Source organism: Aedes aegypti, chromosome 2, assembly GCF_002204515.2.
Source record: "Aedes aegypti strain LVP_AGWG chromosome 2, AaegL5.0 Primary Assembly, whole genome shotgun sequence".
Taxonomy (NCBI): Eukaryota; Metazoa; Arthropoda; class Insecta; order Diptera; family Culicidae; genus Aedes; species Aedes aegypti.
The window spans coordinates 418840818-418862423 of NC_035108.1; the positions used below are offsets into that span (position 1 = coordinate 418840818).

Genomic DNA, 21606 nt, shown 5'->3' on the forward strand with positions numbered 1-21606 from the left:
TAAAACTGACCTAAAATTACTTAAAATTACTTGGAATAATTTAAAATTGCTTATAATGACTTAAATTACTTAAAATGACATAAAAATAATTTTGTTATGCATCGTACTGAACCACTTCCAGGTAAATTAACGCTGACACCAGAATAAATTTCTTTTTTCGGGCAAATCTGGTTTTAATACAAGTTATTACTCCAAAATAAATCAAAAACATAAATAAGACCAGCTAAATGAACTATTTGAAAGGACCTAAAGAAAGTCCGTTATGCTGCCACGTTTTTAAACCAGCTTTACCAACATTGTTGCAAAAAAACGTTTTTAATTGTAACATTTACTCCCCTGTGGAATGGAACAAATGGACCAAGAAAACAACCTAACATAATTAAAAAATTCTCTCATTCTTCATTCTAATCCCTCAACACGTACAGCACAAACTCTTTTCGCTATAATTTGCACCAATAGTATAAACACCAAGTAGTGGTAGCCGTATTCTTTCCAGCCAGACCAATTCCATCAGGCTTTCCTATCGCGTGGATCTACCTTATACCGAAGTCATTGTCAGAGCGAAACGCTGCAAAGTTTTCACTCTTCGAGCCCAAGGAGGAAACAGAAGAAAAAACAGTGCCTTTTTCCCTCATTGCCACTTGCTACTTCAAAGGCCGTGTTCCATGTTATTCTTTGGGTTTCCCCGAGTCCACAGCACCAAAGCAGGGAATCCTCGTCCGAAGCCATCGCCACCCGGTTTCCACTCTTTGGGAAGCTACTTTGTGCTCAAATGAAGTGGTCCCCAGTAGCAGCAGCAGCAGCATCAGCAGCGTTTTCGCACTAAGAGGTATTTCGTGAATCTAGTAGGCCAAAAGTAATTTTTAAAACATGCCCTTATTTTCAATTGATATTCTGCATATGTGGAATAAACCGCTCCAAAGGAGTTTCGCTACTAACTGAACATTGCGAAACATATCTCCAAATATTTTTGGGCAGCAGGATTGCTCATATATCTCTTAGTGCATCGCAAACGGGAAACAATTGCAGCTGAAACAACACATAAAAGCTCCCATTTTTCCTCCCGGGAGAAAATTGAAAAGCACTTTTCTCGTTTGACTTTTTTCTGCTTCACCGAGCGCAAGGAAGAGGAACAAAAAATAACTTGTGAAAGCGAGAAAATTGGATCCCAAGTAGCGATCGGGTTTCGGTCGGTAAATTTAAATTCGATTAAGATGAGCTCGGCGAGTAAATCATTTCGGGTGAAACTAACTGGATGAATATGCGATCGAACGGTGAACAAGTGGCTCCATAGCTCAGTTGGTTAGAGCGTCGTGCTAATAACGCGAAGGTCGTGAGTTCGATCCTCTCTGGAGCCAAGTTACTTTTTATCATCACCAAAGCCGAGTCGTGTATCGATTTCTTCCACTCTTTTATTTTTTTCGTAAGTGTTCATCAACAGATAGCATTAAGATATAGGGAAAACGGACGCCATAGAAATTAACAAACTTCTCAGGCGCCGCCAGTATCATGAACGTGTCGTAGCAATGGCCGCGACTCTCCGGCGATAGACCGCGTTGCTTTTTACGATGATGGTATTGTTTACTAAAAGCGGGCCGTCTGCCTGCCATAAATCTTCAGAATTCTGTCTCTCGTTGTCCACTTATATCAATACATATACCTATTTAGTTCGTACCAGTTGCCTACCATTTCCAACAGATGGCAGCCAGTGTCGTATTTGAGTCATCTTCGGCGCCTATGAAAGAATGTTTGCGTGTACACATGTATATATCATCATCAATGCTCACGTTTCTCATAAAAGAACGCGAAGGAGAAGATACGATGTGAGTAGCTACAATATATGTTTGGTAACCGCTTGTACTAAGAGATGGAGGCGAACGGTGTTTCTCCGATTAGGTGACACACTTGTATACAGCTTAGACCATAGGTTCCCAAACTTTTCGAGTGCGCGACCCACCTAGCTGTCTGGCATATTCTTCGCGACCCACCAGGTGAAAAAAGTTGATAAATTAATTTTTCCACTAAAATTTTTGAAGTCTATCGTTACTTTTTTGAAAATGACATGCACCGCGAACGTTTAAATTACAAAGTCTACGATGTTGCTTACATTTCAATGTGACTAATTCTCGTTCAATTGACAACAACAACAACAATCACATCGAAATATTCTATTCCACCATATTACATATTTGATGGGAATATAAACTTTTCATAAAATTTTACGAACCAAGGAAAACAGTTTTTCTCAGCTAAAAAGTTATTTATTTTTTGATATTTAAGATAATTATTTTTTTCTGAGCTGGAAATTTCAACAGTAAGAGTACTGTTTATCAATTAAACTCACTGAACTCCCAATATTTGTGATAGAATTATTTGAACAAAGATTTCAAATTTCATTTTTGCTAAATTTATTGTACACAGCAAAAAGTTGTGACTATTAAGTAGCACGCAATTTGGAAATCAACGGAAAATTGTGGCAGGCATTTGAAAATTACAAGCGTTAGCCAACAGCTGAAGCAAATCAGACCATCTGTCAACCAATCATGACCCTTGCAATAAAAAATTCAGTTCAGTGCGCTAGAAATTTATTGTTGACTGCTCTTTCAAATTCACGATGAAACCGCCAACCATCGAGCGATTCTGTGACACATTCATTTAAGAAAGAAGCTGTTCCACTTTCATTTTTCATTTACTGAGATGGTGAAACAGCCGAGAGAGCTGGAGCGTGTAGCTATCACTAAAGGGTCGCGAGTTCGATTCTTGGATACATTTCTGTATTTTCTCTTTTAATTTTGAAGCTATCATCAACTTATTTTCAAACCAGCAGCAATGTAGTTTTAAGATCGCACATAATGATGAATATATTTTGATACATTCAATCCGTCATAGTTTTAGACGTTTCGTTCGCACTATGTTTGTTTCCGAAATTTGCCACAAAAATGTAGTATGTAAATCTATAAATTTATCCAAACTCCTTGTACAGTTACGTTAATGTGAAAAAAATCACCATATTTATACAAAACTTTTCTTATACGAGAAAAAAGTTTTGTTTGAAACGAAATGTTTTTAAAGCTTCAATTTTCTAACATCTTTCAAAAAAAAAAAATAAATGCCATATCAAGTGTTTTGATCATCAGTACTTATGACTGTTAGGCTCTAGAAGAAATGCTGAAATGAATAAATGGGAACAATTTCAAACCATTTGCTTCGAATCGAGGAGACATATGAAAATGTAGGAAAAAATCTAAGTCGATCAACACAAAATGAGATATTTTTTCGCGACCCACCAGAGAGCAGCTCACGACCCCCCTGGGGGTCGCGACCCACAGTTTGGGAAACTATGGCTTAGACGGTAGTGGTCGGTAGTGTATTTAATTTATGGTCAATAATAAAATGAAGCACAACCGTATACGTATGCTTATTCTGACACTTTTTGTACCATTTTTCTGGTCAAACAGGCTAACTACCTGGTCCATTTTTGGTCGAATTTAAACCAAGATTTGAGCTGTTCCAAATCTAGTTTGACACATGTCTGTTTACGAGTTCGGATTCTTCTCCCTGAAACATCCAAGCTGGGGGAAAGTTTGGTAGTCTAGGAAGTAAAAAGGAGTAATTTAAGAAGGAAGGCAGGGAAACAATCCTCCAGGAGCTCATACAAAGACACCTCCAGGAATCATCAGATTATTTCTCCGGGGAATCCTCCGTCTGAAGAAATCTGTAGGAGCTCTTCCCGGAATTCTACCGAAGTTCCTCCGATGTGCCGAATAGGATGATCACCAGAAATTCCTCTTTCGATTTCCTCCAGAAATTCCTCTGGGGATTCCTTCTATAAAGTCATCCAGGGATTGGCTGCATATTTTCTTCAGAAATTACCTCCAGGAAATCCTTTTAGGATTTCCATCAGGAATATCTCCGTGTATTTCCTTCAGGAATTCCTCCGAGAATTAGTTCCAGGATTTTTCCGGGGATTTGGTACAAGAAATCTTTCGTCAGTTTCAGATATTTTCTCCCAAAATTCTTTCGGGGATTTTTTTCAGAGAATCATTCGGGGATTTCCTCTGATTTGTTTTGGGCATTTGCAGTGGGAATTTCTCTGAGGATTTCGTCAAAGAATTCCTCTGGGGATTTCATTATGAAATTTCTCCAGACATTTTAGCGTTAGCGTTAGCGTTAGCGTTAGCGTAGTTACGGTATACTTCGTAGATTGGATACTAGCAACATTCATGTTTCTTTTTAATAATCTCGTCCTGACTACTTTCAAGAACAAGGCAGGGGAGTATACCTTGTTCAAATCATAAACAAGAAAACTAAAAGCATGAATATCGCTATTCCCGGCCACGCCCATCTTTACCGTAACTTGGGATAGGGGAAGGAAATGTTGATGTAGCAATTACTTAATGAGAGGCCACCGACTCAGCGACACCCTCATAAGTGCTACGGAGTTGGAGGTTGGGGAAGGTATATTGTCAGGATTCGCCTAGAAAGCTGGCGATAGACCATAAATATTTGTTGTTTAAGCGTTTTCAAATTAATCTTTTGAATGCCGGCAATCAAAAGAGAAAACAATAGCTTATTTATAGTATAAATAGTATTTCGCGAAATGCTTGTCGATTGTGCAGTAATATTTTTGCTCAATAACCAGTAAAAAGCAAAACCGATCCCTTCAGGGTCATCGGATTGTATAAAATAACGATACGCGTAAAAAAAAATCACGCCTATTGAAAAACTATACTGTGCCCATTGAAAAACTGTACTGGGTGGTACTGTATTTTTAGATACTCGAAAAACGAAAGGAAGCGCGTTCGAACTAAACACCCTGGGATAACACAGTCGGTTTTTCTGCTCAAAATTATACGAAAAGCAGAATCGATCCAGGGTCATCGAACGGTTAAAAAGCATCCACAACCGATTGTTAGTTGCGTAACACCCGCCCGGACAGAATGCGCAATCTGAACATAATAATCAAACTCCGAAAATAACATTTTCCGTTCAAGAAACGATCAGAAGTTCCACGACGCGGACAAAAACGATCCGGAAGGCTCACAAAAGAAAAAGTATCATACTGGAACAAACTCACCGGATTGATTCTCTAAATTTATGTGCTGCCTGTCACTTCCGGATGGTTCGGTGAACTTAGGGCAGCCAAAAACCAACAGTACTGAGGACACAAATCAAACAAATCACTTTTTCATTTTTCACTTTTCACTATTCCATTTCTGAATGTAAAAACTGTCCTGCTTGGGCTTTACGAAGCACTACCCAGCAAGACGCTCCAAAACAGGAAAAAAAACCTCCGGCGACGAAAACATGCGCGAAAACGTGAGCTAAATCTATCGGACTACGCAAAACCGAACTGTCCTGCTTGGGCTTCACGAAGCACTCTATGAAATTCCTCCAGACATTTTTTCCATAAATTCCTTCGGGAATTTATTTAGAGAATTTATCCGGAAATCTCCACCAGGAGTGTCTCTGAAGATTTACATCAGGAATTTCTCCATGGAATGTTGTCCAGAAAATCCTCCAGAAACTTGCTCCAGGCATTTCTCCGGGGATATTCTCCAGAAATTCATCCGGATTTTTTTTTTCCAAGAACTCCTCCGATATTGCCATTTTCATTAGTTGTTCGAGATTCTCCATCAATTATACTCAATTATAATTATAATTGATTATCAATTATAGAGTGAATACAATATTGCTTTCCACTTACTAATTTTCCTCGATGAAGAATCGCGAATAATTAATTAAAATGGCCTGTTTTAATATTTGAATAATATTGTTGCATTAAACTCGATATAATTCAAAAACGGCTGCTTCTAGAGAAATGTTTTTGAAAATCGACCAAAAATTGTTCTTAGAAAATCTTTTTTACTAAAAATTTCTCCATCATGAAACTTTGTCCCAAACATCTGTTTTCTTGTCAAAATTCTAAAGTTAAAATTTAAAAATATTAACAATGTATTTTTTTCTTATAGTCCAAACGATTCACTACCATTTCTTCATAGAACATTTTATTTTGAAATCAACCGTTTTGGAGTTCGAATTTTTCAAATGATTTGAATGCAAAAATTTATAGGGTCAAAGTTATTCTTGACTCAAAATGATAAAAAAAAAACACTTAATCTACCAAACTAAAAACATGTGCAAAATTTAATCTAAATTGAAGACTACTATCAAGCACGATTTTTATTTTTTTTCGACTCATTCTGGATGCAATTGGTTCAGATATTCTTCCGGAATTTCATTGAGAAATTTTTCCGACGATTTCATCCAGCAAATTGCAGGAACACAGGAATTTCTCAAGGTTTATTTATTCTGGGAATTTCCATCGGAAAATTCTTCCAGGTATTCCTCTTAGAATTTCCTCCAGGAATTCCTTCGAGGATTTCATAATGAAGTTTCTCTGGGAATTTTCTCCAGAAACTCCTTTGGAGTTTTTTTCAGGAATTCATCCGGGGATGTTCTCCAGGAACTTCTTTGGCGATTTGCAGCAGGAATTACTCAGGGGGTTCCTGAAGAAATTTGTCCAGGAATTAACCCCAGGAATTCCATCGGGAATTTGCTCCATGAATTCATCCGGAGATATGCTTCAGGAATTCCTGTAGAGATTTCCACCAGGAATTTCTCCAGATATTTCTCCGGAGTTTTCCTTAAGGATTTTCTCATGGAATTTCGACAAGGAAATCCTCGGTGGATTTCCTCCGGAAATATCTGCAGAGATTTATTACAATAATTCCTCAGGGATTCCCTCCGTGAATTCTCCTGGAAAATTGGCCCCAGAAATTTCTACGGAATTTCCTCATGGAATTCCTACAGAAATTCTTCCGGTATTTTTTTTTTTTCAAAAATTCCTCGTTTTTTTCCGGAATTTCTCCAGGAGTTCTTCAAAGTTCTAGTAATACCTAGAAAACCCTTCGGATTTCCACTAGGAATTCCTCACAAGTTACTCCGACAAATCCCCTACATTTCATGCGGAAATTCCTCCACAGTCCCTCAGAATTTTTTTCAAGAATTTTTCCGGAAATATCCTTTAGACTTTCTCAAGGAATTCCTCCAGAGTTCCGCTAGGATTTTTCTTAAGATCTTCCAGAAATTCTTCCTGATTTCCTCCGACAATTCCTCGAAATTTCATCCCGCAACTTATCGAAACTGCTTCTGGATTTTCACCAGGAATTCTTACTAAGTTTATCCAGAAATTCCTCTGGAGTTCCTCTGGATTTAACCCATTAATTCATGGAAAGTTTTTCCGGAGCTTCATCGGGAATTCCTTCTAATATCTTCCATGGATTCTTCAGGAATTTCTCCGAAGTTCCTCATGCAATAAACCTGAGTTTCTACAGGAACAACTCCGGAGTTCATACACGAATTGATCCAGAGTTCCTCCAGAAATTTCTTAAAAATTCCTCCGGAAATTCTTTCAGAGTTCCTCCGAGAACTCTTTCAGAGCTTCACCGGTAATTCCTCTTGAGTTGTTTTAGAAATTCCTCCGTAGTTCCTTCAGCAATTCTTCTGGTTTTTATCCAGCATTTCCTTCGAAATTTCCAGAGCTCTAATGGGCATCCTTTTGGATTCCTTTCATCGTTGGTTCATTTTGGTTTTCCAGAAATTCATCCAGAGCTCTCCCAGGATTTCCTAAAGAGTTCCTCCAGGTATTCCTTCAGAGTTCTTCCGAGAAGCCTTTCAGAGTTGCATCGGGCATTTGTTCAAGAATATTGTCAGAGTTCCTCGAGCAATTCCTTAAAAGATCCTCCAGGAATTCTTCTAGACTACCACTATACAGGAATTTCTTTCGTCCCGAAATTCTACTGGATTTCATCCAGTAATACCTCGGAAGTTCAACTGGGAATTGCACCGAAGTTCTTGCGAGAATTCCTTCACAGTTACTCTGGGTATTCCATTGGAGTTTCTCCAGGAATTCTTTCGGAGTTTTCCCAGTGCTTCCTTCAGAGCACCTCTAAAAATTTCTCCAGAAATTCTTTCAAAACTTTTGCCGGAAATTCCTTCAGAGCCCCGCCGGTAATTCCTTCGGATTTGCTCCATAGATCCTGCAGGAATTCTTCGGAGCCCCTCCAGAAATTCCTTGGAGTTCCTCTAGAAATTGCTCAGAGTTACTCCAGGAATTTCTTTGAAGAACTCCAGAAATTTCATCAGAGTTCCTCCGGAATGTCCTGCATAGTTCTTTTAGGATTTTTTCTGGAGTTTATCTAAAAATAATTCAGCAGTTCCTCCAGCAAATTTTTCGAAGTACCCCCACAAATTTTTTGGAGGTCCTCCAAAAATTTCTTCAGATTTTCACGTGGATTTTCTTTAGAGTTCCTCCGAGAGTTCCTTTAGATTTCCTTCGGAAATTACTTCAAATTCCTGCCATTGTTCCTCCAGGAATGTTATCGGAGTGTTCATGAGCTCTTCAGAGTTCCTCCAGTAATTCATCCGAAATACTCCTAAGCTCAATGTTGGGGCCCAGATAGCCGTAGCGGTAAACGCGCAGCTATTCAGCATGACCATGCTGAGGGTCGTGGGTTCGAATCCCACTGGTCGAGGAAATTTTCTCGATTCCCAGGGCATAGAGTATATTCGTACCTGCCACACGATATACACATGCAAAAATGGTCAATCGGCAAAGAAAGCTCTCAGTTAATAACTGTGGAAGTGCTCATAAGAACACTAATCTGAGAAGCAGACTTTGTCCCAGTTGGGACGTAACGCCAGAAAGAAGAAGAACTCCTAAGCTCACTCTAGGATTTCTTCTGGAGTTATCCTGAGAATTTCTCTATATCCTCCGAGAAATCCTCCAGAGTTCCTCCGGGAATTTCTCAAAAGTCCTAGAATTTCTCCGAAAGTCCTTCAGAGTTCCTCCTCAAATCCACATTTTTTGAATTTTTTTCAATAATTTTCATATAATTACAGCTGAAAATTATTTCAAAAGATAGTGAACATCACAAAATGATTAATATCATCATTACTATATTCTTCTTCTTCTTCTTCTTTTTCTTCTTGGCATTACATCCTCACTGGGGCAAAGCCTGCTTCTCAGTGTTCAATGAGCATTTCCACAGTTATTAGCTGAAAGCTTCCTTTGCTAAACTTGCCATTTTCGCATTTGGGGATTTTTTTTTTATTTCCGTACAAAGTGGGCCGAAGGATCTCAGATTTTCATGAAACTTTTTCCACAGGCAGGGCTCATCAATACATGAATAAAAAAAGTTGAGAAAAATTCAGGGTCGCTTATTTTCCTGGAAAACTCAGTTGGATTTTTTTTTGTTTTCCTCTTGCACAACTTACTTTGAAAAATCATAACTCAAGAACGAAGCATCGTAGAAACAACTTTTTTTTATGAAAATGAAAGCAAATTTTCTCAGGAATAAAAAATAAATTAACTGGAAAAAGTTTTCCACAAAATTTTTCGCCGTTGAGAAAATTCGTAAAGAAAAGTCGGAAAACCTATGCTCCAACTCGTAGAAAATTTTCAAAAAAATATTTTTGAGAGGAATGGACCTTTTTCATGTGAGCTTGGGAAAACGTGCCATTCTGCTTTAATTTTAAAATCAGTTAGATCATAGCTTCCCAAACTTTTTGGTTGCGCGACCCACCTATCCAACAAGCGTATTCTTTGCGACCCACCAGTGAAAAATTGTACAGAAACAAGTTTTGTACTGAAGCTTCTGAGGTCACTTATTACTATGATGGGAATGAGATTTGATCACAATATCACAATACCACACGTAATTGACATTGACATGCACTATGTTTGATTAAAAAAACAGTGAATAAAATCATTTATTTTACTTTTGTACTTGCAACTGCTCGTTACAAGATTTCTGTCTCAATATAGAAAATTCTTTTAACAACACTAAGGATTGATTGAATGTCTCGACATCAATCAAATTTCCATATAGAACTGATTATATTCTAGCATTTTTTTTTTTTTTTTTTCAATTAAGTCACACCTCCATGAGTCGATGTTCCATTGCTCAATATTGACTCACGGAACCACACGGAATCAATATTTCGATTATAATCGAAGTTGCATGCACCACCAATAACTATTCGACCTTGAAAGTTTGCTTCACATACTGAAAGTTTGAAAATATTTTGTTGGAGAAAATGGAATACTTTCAAGTTTAAGGATTGTTTTACAAACTCAATCCAAAAAAAGACAATTTCGCAGCTAAAATTGTAGGTATGTGAATGTTTTTTCGACAGAATATTTTTTATCCTTCTAACCACAAAATCTTAGACCGAATGCTGAACGTTTTCGTAGAAATATCGGAGAAGCATGCAGGTTTGATGATAATAGAGATTTTGAAACCGTGAACCATATTGAAAATTAAAAAAAAAACCTGAGTACTATAATGTTCATCACAGTCGATATTTCCATGGGAAAATATTCTCTTCGACTCATGGAAGTTCGAGTATGGCTTATTAAGAAAGAACGATTAAAGAAGGCTGTATTGGCGACGTTCTTCTCAGCCTTAGACCTTAACCTTAGAATAATATAGATAGTGCCAACTGACTGAATTCCTGATCATTTGAAAAAAACTTGTTTTGTCATAAAGTAAGAATTTAAGTTTAAGGAAACATAGAAAAAAACTTTGGAAATAAATTCGTACTTTGTAATTTTTTCGCGACCCACCAAAGACTAGCTCACGACCCCCCTGGGGGTCGCGACCCACAGTTTGGGAAACTATGAGTTAGATAGAACTAGACACAATAAAGTTCGCATTGGCTTTTTTTCAAATAAAGTGCTCATGTTTAGCGGTCTGGATCTCGGCTTCTAGTAGGATTGATAGTCTGATTGATAGAAAATTTTCAGCACAGGTCAGAAATAGCTTGAATTCCACTCAACTGAAAGTTTACAATATTTGAATCACCAACTTTTGAAATATCAAAAATCAATAATTTAGTGAAAAGCGGCAAAAAAATATTTTGGAGATATTTTGAAAACGATCAGTTTTTCCGAAAAGCTTTATCGAACAAACTCGTGTGTTTTATCAAATTACACAATTTTACAAAAGACTATTCATTTTCATTTATTTAGTTAAAATCTAGACAGATAACACTGAATCAACAATTTCACGACAATTTTCGCCAAATCGACACGCAGTTGATCCGCCCACCTAGCTCGCTGCGCTCCACGCCTTCTCGTACCAACCGGATCTGAAGCGAACACCATCTTTGTAGGGTTGCTGTCCGGCATTCTTGCAACATGCCCTGCCCATCGTATCCTTCCAGCTTTAGCCACCTTCTGGATACTGGGTACGCCGTAGAGTTGGGCAAAATACTATATTGCCCCAAATAATTTCATTCAAAATATATTTCTTATTTAAAATGTTTGTCAAAATTTGAGATTTACAATAACTTAGGAGTTTTTTAAAAGAAAGCTCTGAATTGGCAGCTTTGCATATCTGAAGGTACTTCCAAGCTGCGGTGAATATTTCAGGTCAGTCACACTTCTAGAAGTCGAGATCCAAGCCTCTAAACTTGACTTTTTTTTTTAACGAAAAAACGTCCAATGCGTACTTTATTCTTTATTCTATACTGTATCTCAGCTGTCGTATTTTATTCAAATCGTTCATTTGAAACGATGATAAAATTAACTGAATCCAGTCTGCATCGATGAAACAGACTGAATTCAGTATGTTACAAAATCTGGAAAAAAAATCTTTGGGAAAGGCTTTCGGGAAAAAATCATTAGGGGAGATGGTTTTGCGGGAAAATGTCGTACAATTTGATAAACTAAATAAATGAATAACCGAATTTAGTACTATACCATTTAATTCCACTAGAGTTTGTATCCTCTGACAGTTACGCGTATTTCGACCTTAACTGTAAAGCCGTCTTCAGTGTCGTGTACAAGTCTAGTATACGATACTGAAGACGGCCTTTCATTTAAGGTTCATGTATGCGTATCTGTCAAAAAATACAAACTCTAGTGGAATCGAATGGTACAGTAATAAATTCGATTTATCGTTAATTTATAGGTATTCCACTAAACAACTCGAAGATTTGTTTTAATCAGATGATCTGTTTTTAATATATTATTCGGGTGAAGTGATCAGATCATGCTTTTGTAATAGCAATGGATCTTACAGAAGGTTCAAATACTGTTTTGTTTTTCGCCACAGTTAATTATCCTACTTTGCTGGATATATTGGATTGTCTATAAAATAATATCGTTTACAACGTGTTACGTTTTTACAGGAAACACAGCATGGAAATTGTGAAATTACGAGTTGTTTAACATTGTCAATAGTTGATGCTAGCAGATTGTATTTTATTCCAATATATCATTCTGTTACGAATAAATTTAAATTTAAGAATTTGAACCCTAATCAAAAGATCATCAATATCACATTTCAAATAAATTACATTCTATCTTTTTCTGTTCGAAATTTTCAGCGATATCCCGTCCTTTGGCAAAAGTGGCACTGAAGCTGAACTGAACATCATTTTTGGACCTTGCGTAGCCTCAAAGGTAAACTTCGACAATAGCAGAATCAGTCCGATTTTCGTTATCAACACGCCCATTCTGTAAGCTGCAATTAAACATCCAATAAATTTAAACTAGTTACAGTTGTTTCTTCAATTTACCTATGCAATTTCTGGGCCCATCCCCAAATGGATAATACGCCTTTTCATCGTAATTTTTTGAAGCTTCTTCGAATCGTTCCGGAATGTAGCACTCCGGTTCGGGGAAATACTGTTCGTCCATACTGAATCCGTAAATCGGTAGCACAAGCTGCGTGCCCTTCCGGATGACCAGATCCGAATCTGGAACTTTGTAGTCCATTGTGCACTCACGATTCAAGAAAGGAAGTCCCGGATACTTTCGCAGCGTTTCTTTCACGCAAAGATCCAAGTACTGCATCTGCATAACACTCTCGTACGTGATTGCTCCATTGGATTTGGCGAGTGCATCGTCGATTTCGTCTTGCAGTTTTTTCATCACATCCGCGTGATGACTTAGCTCATGCATTGAAAACGCTATGGTACCCGTAGAAGTTTCAGATCCCGCTGCGTAAAACAGAAATACATTTGCGGCGCACTGTTCTATACTCATTGCGGGTACTTGATTTTCGCCACTCCCTCTCCGTATTTCTATCAGTTGCTGGATGAAATCTTTACGTGTCACGCTGTTCTTCTCTCTGTGTTCAATTTGTTTGGTAACAATTTCCGAGACGAACGCAATCACTTGCGGCTCCAGTGATGATATTCCGGTGTATCTAAGCAGTCCAGGGCAAACAAACATAGCGGCAGCTCTCAAAACTGCCGACAATCGTTCCCCTTGTGCTTCGCGTAAAACTTTGCTGAATGAATCATCACGATCTTCGATACAGTTCGCTTCAAAGCCGAAGAATACTGTCGCGATAATCTCCAAAACGAATCGAGATACGATATCTCGGATTTCTACCACTTCTTGTCGCTCTGCTACTGGCTCGAGGTGTTTTTGCAGCTTTTCGCCAACCTCCAAAATTGTGGGCATCATACCGCGCAGTTGTCCACCGGTGAACAAAGGGGTCAATTTGTTCCTCAAATTGCGCCATCGCTTACCTGGAAGAGCGAAGAGATTCGCAGAAAACGGATCACCCTCTTCATTGCAGTAGATGCCACGATCGTGAAAGTGGTTGAAATCCGTAGTCATGATCTGCTGCGCCAGATGTGCATCCCGTACCAAAATCGCCGGTCGGAAGAACAAATAGATTCCAGCCAGTTGACCTTTCGTCTGCCAGTACAGCTGATTGATGGCAATTCCGAACGATTCTGTCTTTTTGACGACGGTTTTCAGGTTCCCGAATGGAATGTGTGGTTTCACGCTGGGCAGCCCATGGCGGTCCCAGTACGAGTAAACGTACTTGAGGGCAAGTGTTACAGCGATGCAGAGAAGCGCGACCGAATAGATGAACAGCATTTTCGATAATGAGACTGCACTCGCTTTGGAACGCCAGTTAGCCTGTTAGAAATGAACTGCTGTACGTTAGTAGTGGTCACTAGTTAATTGATGGCGATTCATGCCGCGCATGTCTGCAAGCTCAACTGATTGTCCGGAATTGGTGGTCGCGGTTTTCTGTGTTCTATTTTGTTGGTAATGGCGAAACCGTGGTGTCGTAATAAATATGGTTTAGTTGGATGCTTTTGACTGTTATGAGTTACACCGGGGATTTTCTTAGCGGCTTTCAGTCTCAACGGCAATAAGAACCAAAATATTTCTTCTACGCGTAGAAGATATATTTTAGTTTCGATTGCCGTTGAGACTGAAAGCCGCTAAGAAAATCCCCGGTGTAATAAATATGTGTAAGAGTATAGACGAATTCATTCAATATTGGTTGTATGGGTTCAGAATGTTCAGCTCTGAGTAAAATATAAATAACATCTAATAAGAAATCAAATAGATTGATACATAATAACATGAATGAGTATTTTATACCTATAACTTTCAAGTTTGTTTGAAGGGTTCCTTAATCACCTTGTCAAGTGTTTCTAGTAAGCGCTGTGTGGACACCATTTCACACGTCTCAAGTGATTCGGATAGAAAGAGTGCAAAAATCATTCATCCGCTTCGCGCTTCGACGCCTCCCTTGGAACGACCCGGTTAACTTACCGGATTATTCTTCCCGCTGTGAGCTTGTGGACCTTGAGCTGCTCTCAGCTAGAAGGCTAAAACTTCAAAGACTCCTTGTACACGATATTCTGACGGGTAAAACCGACTGTACTGATCTTCTTGCAGAAGTACAGCTCAATGTACCTTGTCGTAGACTGCGTTATGCACCACTCATTGCCATCCCTGTGCACAGAACAAACTACGGATATAATAACCCTCTCACCTCTTGTTTAAGGAATTTTAACTCTGTTTGTGAAATGTTTGATTTTAATTTGTCGAAGAACTGTTTTAAAACTAGGATTAAGAATATAGGTTAGTCATTCAGTCTGTACGATATTATTATCGAAGATGATTACACAATAAACAATAAACAGCAATCAACATTGACATAGTAAAGTATATAAGTAGTAAAGTGTCTATAATGTATAGTAGAGTTTGCAATTTTCCCGGGATTCGACTTTTCGGGAAACGGGAGATAAAATTGCCATTTCCCGGGAAATCCAGGGGTCCCGGTAAATTTTCAAAGACGAGAAAATAAAGCAAAATTTGATGGAATTTTCTTTTGAGTTATTCGTGTTTTATGTATATATATTTTATACCAAAAAATTTGTATGGTTACTTCTCTTTTTTTGTGAGTTTGTGTTCCTAAAAAAACCTGTTTGCTTCGTTCTAATCGTCAGGCTTCAAATTAAATTCAAATCATATTTACCAACATCGAAGTAATCCTGCCAAGCACTAGAATAAATACCAACTAGAGTTTTATTTTGAAAATTGTGACTGTTACATCCATGAACAATTTATAAGCCCACTCAATTCATGAAAAAATTCCTTCGAAAAATATTTTGTTTACTATAGTCTATAATCATTTTTAGTAAAAACATATCGTCAAAAACAGATACATTTTATCAACAACTATTATTTCGGAAAACAGCAAACCAACATCAAATTATAACTAGTTATCTAGTGAAAATTCCAAAATCAATGACGGTTTCTGCCCCCTTAACAGCTTTTGCTTACTGCGAAGCTCTACAATCACATTATCATTGCTCTTGAGGTGAACTGAGGCTGGTTGCTCTGTCAACGCAAGAGCGTGACTTCGCTTTCCTCTTTGCCCTTTTGGTCAAAGAGCTGCAAAGAGACAACGAAGAGCTTTCTGGATATGCTCTTCCCCGAGCGGAGAACTGGGAAAACATGCTCTTCCTCGAATTGAGAAAGGGGAAAACAATTGTTTTCTCTTTGGAGCACTGAGGTTGTAAAAACAAACTCTTCACAACTGTAGGAATGAAAATAAACAAACGTGTAAACTCCTCATCCCGCAGAGTACGCATGCTCAGTTTGTGTGTGGATAAAATCGCTTCTATTTTGTGGTTGATCGTTGAAAAGGGGAGAAGGAGTTTAAATCAAGAGCAAGGAAGAAGCCTGGTGGCAAGTTAGAAAGCGAGAACTATCGAGCGATCACTATACGCAGTTTATAAAGAACTTTCGCAGAATCCGCTAGCAAGCAGCCGTTAGGGAAGTTATCCAGTCCGTTTCGTGGACGGTCAATTTACAACGGTCGTGCGAATATCAAGTTCATATGTACCTGAGAGAGACTCGCGAAGAGGAAAAATATCAACGTCATATGCAGCCCAGATTCCGCTGTCACGAAACGTCAAATGCAGCCCGCGGTTTTTATGGCTATAAAAGTGAATTTGTATTCACAATAAACTGTTCTTGAAAACCCCAGTCGAGTTTTTTTTTTTCAATGTTTCTGATGAATCTAGATTAGTTATTTCTAATGTCTGCTACGTTTTACTGAGAGGTTCATGTGAGGGTTTGAACGGCTTGCGCATGATGGGTATGGACATAAAGTGGAATAAGAAAAAAAAAACTCAGCAATCACAGAAAAAGTAGACCGTCCTCGCGAATCTCGTCTCAGATATGTACCACCTATTCATCGATTTCGAAGCGGCCTATGATACCATCGACCGCGAAGAGCTATGGCTCGGTTTCCCCGGTAAACTGACTAGACAGATCAAGGCAATCGGGGATAGTGCAAAGTGCTGTGGTAAGATATCGGGTGCTTTATCGGACCCGTTTGCAACACGCTAAGTCTAAGCGGCTAAGGACTTCGACAAGGCGATGGTCTTTCCTGCCTACTGTTCAATAATGCGCTAGAAGGTGTTATGAAACGGGTGGTCTTCAACAGTTCAACAGCTTCAGCCAGTTCATCAGTTTCGCTGACGACGTGGACATTGTCGGAAGAACGTTCCAGGTGGTTGCTGAACAGTATACAAGGCTGAAACGTGAAGGGTTGGATTGAAGGTTAATACGTCAAAGACGAAATATCTGCTGGATGGAGGAACCGAGCGCGATAGAGCTCTAATTGGCAGACGCGTGATGATCGACGGAGATGAGTTCGGGCTGGTGGACGAATTTGTCTCCCTTTGGATCATTGGTAGCGTCGGATAACATGTATACTACGGCTCCACAAGACCTTGCGGTTGGGAAAACTTCACCTACTAAGTGTACCATGTTCAAGACGCTGATAAGACCGGTAGTCCTCTACGGGCATGATATGTGGATAATGCTCGAAGAGGACCTCAAGTGCTAGGAGTTTTTGAACGACGTATGTTTATGACGATCTTAGACGGAGTATGTGAGAACGGCGTATGAAGAAGAAAAATGAACGACGAGCTTGCGCAACTCTACGGTGAACCAAGTGTTCAAAAAGTCGCCAAAGCTGAAAGGATACGATGGACGGGGCACGAGAATACCGGACAACAATCCTTAAAAAATGTTGTTCTCCTCGAATCCGGCCGCCACAAGACGAAGAAGGGCATAATGAGCTAGTTGGTTTGGCCAGGTGGAGCAGGATCGTGGAAGTGTGGAACAATCGAGGATCTGGAGACAAGGATCAAATGGAGCTTTACAATTTTTATCAAGAGTGAATTTTCAAAAGGGCCAATGAGTTATTTGTACTATTTATCTTTATTGACGAGGCTTTTTGCCCTTGGCGAGTTCGTCACTTAATTAGTGATGGAAAGTAGCGAACATGTTTGTTGAACTGGAACAAAAACAGAACAAAATGCTCGCGAGCATCAGAGTGCTGATATACTCGCATCTAACAAGCTCGCGAGAAAACGAAGTCAGAACTGCTCGTGAGCGTGTTTGTCAAGAGTTAATTGCGCTTTCGGGAAAAATGCTATTTCCTCTCCAAAATTTCTGGTCTTTAGAAGTTTTTGACTACAAACTGGGTGTTCACTGTCATTTTGATGGATATACACTTGATAAGCGTGGCCAAACTGTAATTAATCATACCTTGTTCGGTTGCTTGCGAGAAAAGGTTTGCGGACTTTTTGCTTTGGTATGCTTTCCCGAGCAGGCGGAATCGAACGTACTCATACCAAGCTTATTCGTGACAGGGCAGATAATCGTCACTGTCAAATGGAAAAATTCGGCGGCGAAACTAAAAAAGGCATCGTCATCGTCACTCAACCTGCGTTGGATGACGATTTGCCGCAGAGATCCGATTACATGACTCGGCGTCATGACGAACAAATACGATTGCTTCGTTACGAGCAGGGTAGACAATCGTCACCGTCAAATGGAAAAAGTCGTCGACGAAACTAAAAAAAGAATCGTCATCGTCACTCAACCAGCGTTTGATGACGATTATCTGCAGTGGTCCGTCACAATGGCTCGGCGTCATGACGAACAAATAAGCCTCCTTCGTTATGGTCGAATCTTCGTTCGGGAGCTCTGAGCCGACTAAAAATATGAACCGTGGCGTCGATAGATTATGAACCTATTTTGAAAAAATAAAACAAAAACAAAACGTGACCGGAACTGAACAAACGATCTCCGAATCGTCAACGTCACGCGCTTACCAACAGAGCTATTGTTGAAGCTTGAGGAGTACGGGTTAAATTGCCAATGCAAGCAATTCTGGGATGGCATTCGCGGTTTTGTGCATAGCAAGCGAATATAGAATAAACGCCTCCTTCGTTTGAGGAAGCGAACGGAATGAAGACAAAGTTGTTCGTTGACGATTTTGGATTGACGTTCGTCGTGCACGTCGATGACGAGACGACGACCTGCCAGAGTTGCCATACTGGATGACGATGTCTTTTTTTATTTCGTCATCGCACTGTGACGAATCTGACGATTGCCTGTCCTGGTTACGAGCGAATCTTCGTTCGGGAGCACTGAGCCGACTAAAAATATGAACCGTGTCTTCGACAGATTAAGAGCATTTTTTGAAAAAAATAAAATAAAACAAAACAACTAAACACGTCTGGTGTCGAACAACCGTTCTTTGAATCATCAACTCCACGCGCTTATCAACACAGCTATTGTAGTGTCTTGAGGGGAGCGGGTTCACTTGCCAATACAAGCAATTATGTGGTGGCATTCGTTGGTTGGTGCGCAGCAAGCGAATATACAGTAAACTTCTTCTTCTTGTGAGTAAGGGTAGCAAGCGGAATGAAGTAAAATTTGCTCGTCGACGATATTGGATCGAAGTTAGTCGTGCATTCTTTCGTCGGTGACGAGACGACGACCTGCTAGAGTTAGCATACTGGATGACGATGTCTTTTTTTTTATTTCGTCACCACACGGTGACGAATCTGAAGATTGTCTGCCCTGTTCGTGAGTACACGGTAAAAAATAAGTACCATGTTATCAATAGTTCTGCACTTGGATTTGCACTACTGTTGAATCTTGACAAAATCAAGGTAACAGCACTTGAATACAACGTTGCATGTTTTGATTTGAAATAAAAAAAAAGTTAAAACAAACATTTTCGCCTGACCCAGATTTGAACCACCAACCTTCGGAGTGCAAGTCTAGTGTCTAACCTCGACACCAACTCGCATCTGTTGAAAGGGATTGAATTGACCTCAATCACTTTCTACAACGAGCTGTCAATGATTGCTCTCATACAAAAGACATGATGTTCAAAATCAACGACTTTTCACTTCAGAGTCTAGTTCTAGAGACAGTAGAGCAAATCCAAAGTTGAAACTCTTCAAATCATGGTGATTGGTGTTTTGAATTGAGTCAAGTGATCAATCTATTCAATCGAACGTGCTGATTTTTTACCGTGTATGTCATGAACATTTCCCCCACTGCACTTAATTGGTCAAAGAAATTCGGCAATCAGCATGTTAGGAGAATTAAAACTTCGAAATGGTTTGTTTAAGAGAAAAAACGTTTTTTGAAGAATTTATAGGTAACTATCTGAGTCACGTAAAAAATACACATCGCATAAAAAAATAAAACGAAAAAAATATTGACGAAATACATAATTTTTTTTTTCAATTTTCATCATAGATTATTGATAGGAAACAGATGTTTTAGGAAAAATTATATTATGGAAACTTAGTTTTAATGTGAATCATCATGATTATTTCTCTAGAAGTGGCCATTCCGAGTTATATATAGTTTGTGGGCTTCGTGCGATTAGTGTTACCAGGCATTTAGCCGCATCGAGTCAAGGAATGTGGGTTCGATTCCCCACTTCAGGCCGGAAGAATTTTCATGAGGAATGTTTTTCGACTGTGCCACTGGGCGTTGCATGCTAGTCCGTTGTCTAGTGTGGTGCTTCCTTCAAAGGGCTAATTGTCCAATAGAAGCATTAACGCGTAGGCGTCTTTTTTAATGTAAAAAATATTCACTTAACGATTAAATAGGCCAATTCCATTTGTCAATCATGATTCTCCATTAAAAACAATAGGTTATTGGGAGTATAAATAATATTTCCTGCTACTGATTTAAACTGAGTACTCGCTACTCCTCATAAAAGCATAACTATTCCAAATAGATATTTAGATCACTTCTTTTTTCATCGCAATTGTATACTATTTATTGTATACTAACGCATTCAAACATTAAAACACTTTGTTGGAAAATTTTGTGAAAACATATGAAGCTGGTGCAGTCGCATATTGTGAAATATAGCAATTAGTACCTACATGAATTTTCAATCCTCATAGTTACTGCAAAACATGAATTATGTTCATGTTTTTATTTTGTGCTTATTAAGAGTGCCAGAATAAGTAATCTGTGCGGTTGTGCTAAATGAATACGCCTTGCAGAAATATAGTAGAAAATAATGAGCGTTTGTATGAGGAGACAAACTCCAAACTATGAGCCACCTTTTCTTAATAGGGAAGGTTTACCGGTATTTGACATGTACCAGTATTCGTAACCTCGGATTATATACTGTTTAAAAACACAAATGGTTGCCAGTTGTTAAGTGATCACAAAATTTCTTTAAGATAATATGGAAATATTATTGAAAAATTCAAAATTTTATCAGAATATAATAAAAAAGAATCATTAACTTTAAATTTTTTACTCCTTTGCACCTTGTTTGGCCATGGTGCTCCTGAATCGCCACACTTCATAAGAAATCAACATAGATGGTGAATTCAGGAACGGAAATTAAAAACAATGGCGAATACTGGTAAATGTGTTACAGTATTGATCACCTCAATTTATAAACAAAAACAAACCGTTTTTTATATTTTTACTGCAGAACATCGATTGAAAGCTTTCGTTTAACCTATTGATAGTAATTAAAGGTCTCTTGAATAATTTATAAACAATATTCTCCTTTAGGGTGGCGAATACTGGTACACCTTCCCTACTTTCTATGGGGCTCTGCACAAAAATGTATCCCTCCCTTTCACTCTTTCATAAAATTTGTAAACAACAAGTCCAGTAAAAGTCAAAATCCCATACAAAATCAAAACAGTGAAGAGGCCTATTTCCATATGGGTGGTTCCAATTACAAAAATGTTTGAAAATTCCATCTCCCACAGCCTCTGTATGATCTAAATGTTGAAAATAATATTTCATCTATTTTTCAGCCTTTTCGGTAGTGATTTAAAAGCGGGTCAAAAGCGATATAATTTTATATAGAAATCATTATGGGTAAATAAAGTAACATGTTCTGAAAACTATAGTAAAAATTCACCATATGGAACTGAAAACGTTTTCTTTGAAGCATAAATAAAAAAGTTACT

General features: G+C 38.6%; 2 protein-coding genes and 1 non-coding gene across 7 annotated transcripts in view; 1 reads left to right on the top strand and 2 right to left on the bottom strand.

The window, feature by feature from the left end:
* LOC5571525 overlaps positions 1–21606 on the bottom strand; it is a 531761-nt gene that overhangs the window by 314430 nt on the left and 195725 nt on the right. The window lies entirely within an intron of this gene.
* On the top strand, positions 1285–1358 carry Trnai-aau. The gene has a single exon. It is a non-coding gene; the product is annotated as a tRNA-Ile (tRNA).
* On the bottom strand, positions 12150–14515 carry LOC5571544 (probable cytochrome P450 6d4). Its single transcript, XM_021847440.1, has 3 exons — positions 14462–14515; positions 12589–13948; positions 12150–12533 (listed from the first exon to the last, which is right to left on the bottom strand). The coding sequence occupies exons 1-3, from the start codon at positions 14498–14500 to the stop codon at positions 12370–12372; spliced, it is 1563 nt and encodes a 520-aa protein (XP_021703132.1). The 5' UTR covers positions 14501–14515; the 3' UTR covers positions 12150–12369.

Excerpts from the sequence above, each read along its gene's own strand:
- LOC5571544 (XM_021847440.1), bottom strand. The coding sequence starts at position 14,500 with ATGGTGTCCACACAGCGCTTACTAGAAACACTTGACAAG. Across the intron at positions 13,949-14,461 it reads TACTAGAAACACTTGACAAG|GCTAACTGGCGTTCCAAAGC; the intron begins GTGATTAAGGAA and ends CATTTCTAACAG. Across the intron at positions 12,534-12,588 it reads TGGGCCCAGAAATTGCATAG|CTTACAGAATGGGCGTGTTG; the intron begins GTAAATTGAAGA and ends GTTTAATTGCAG.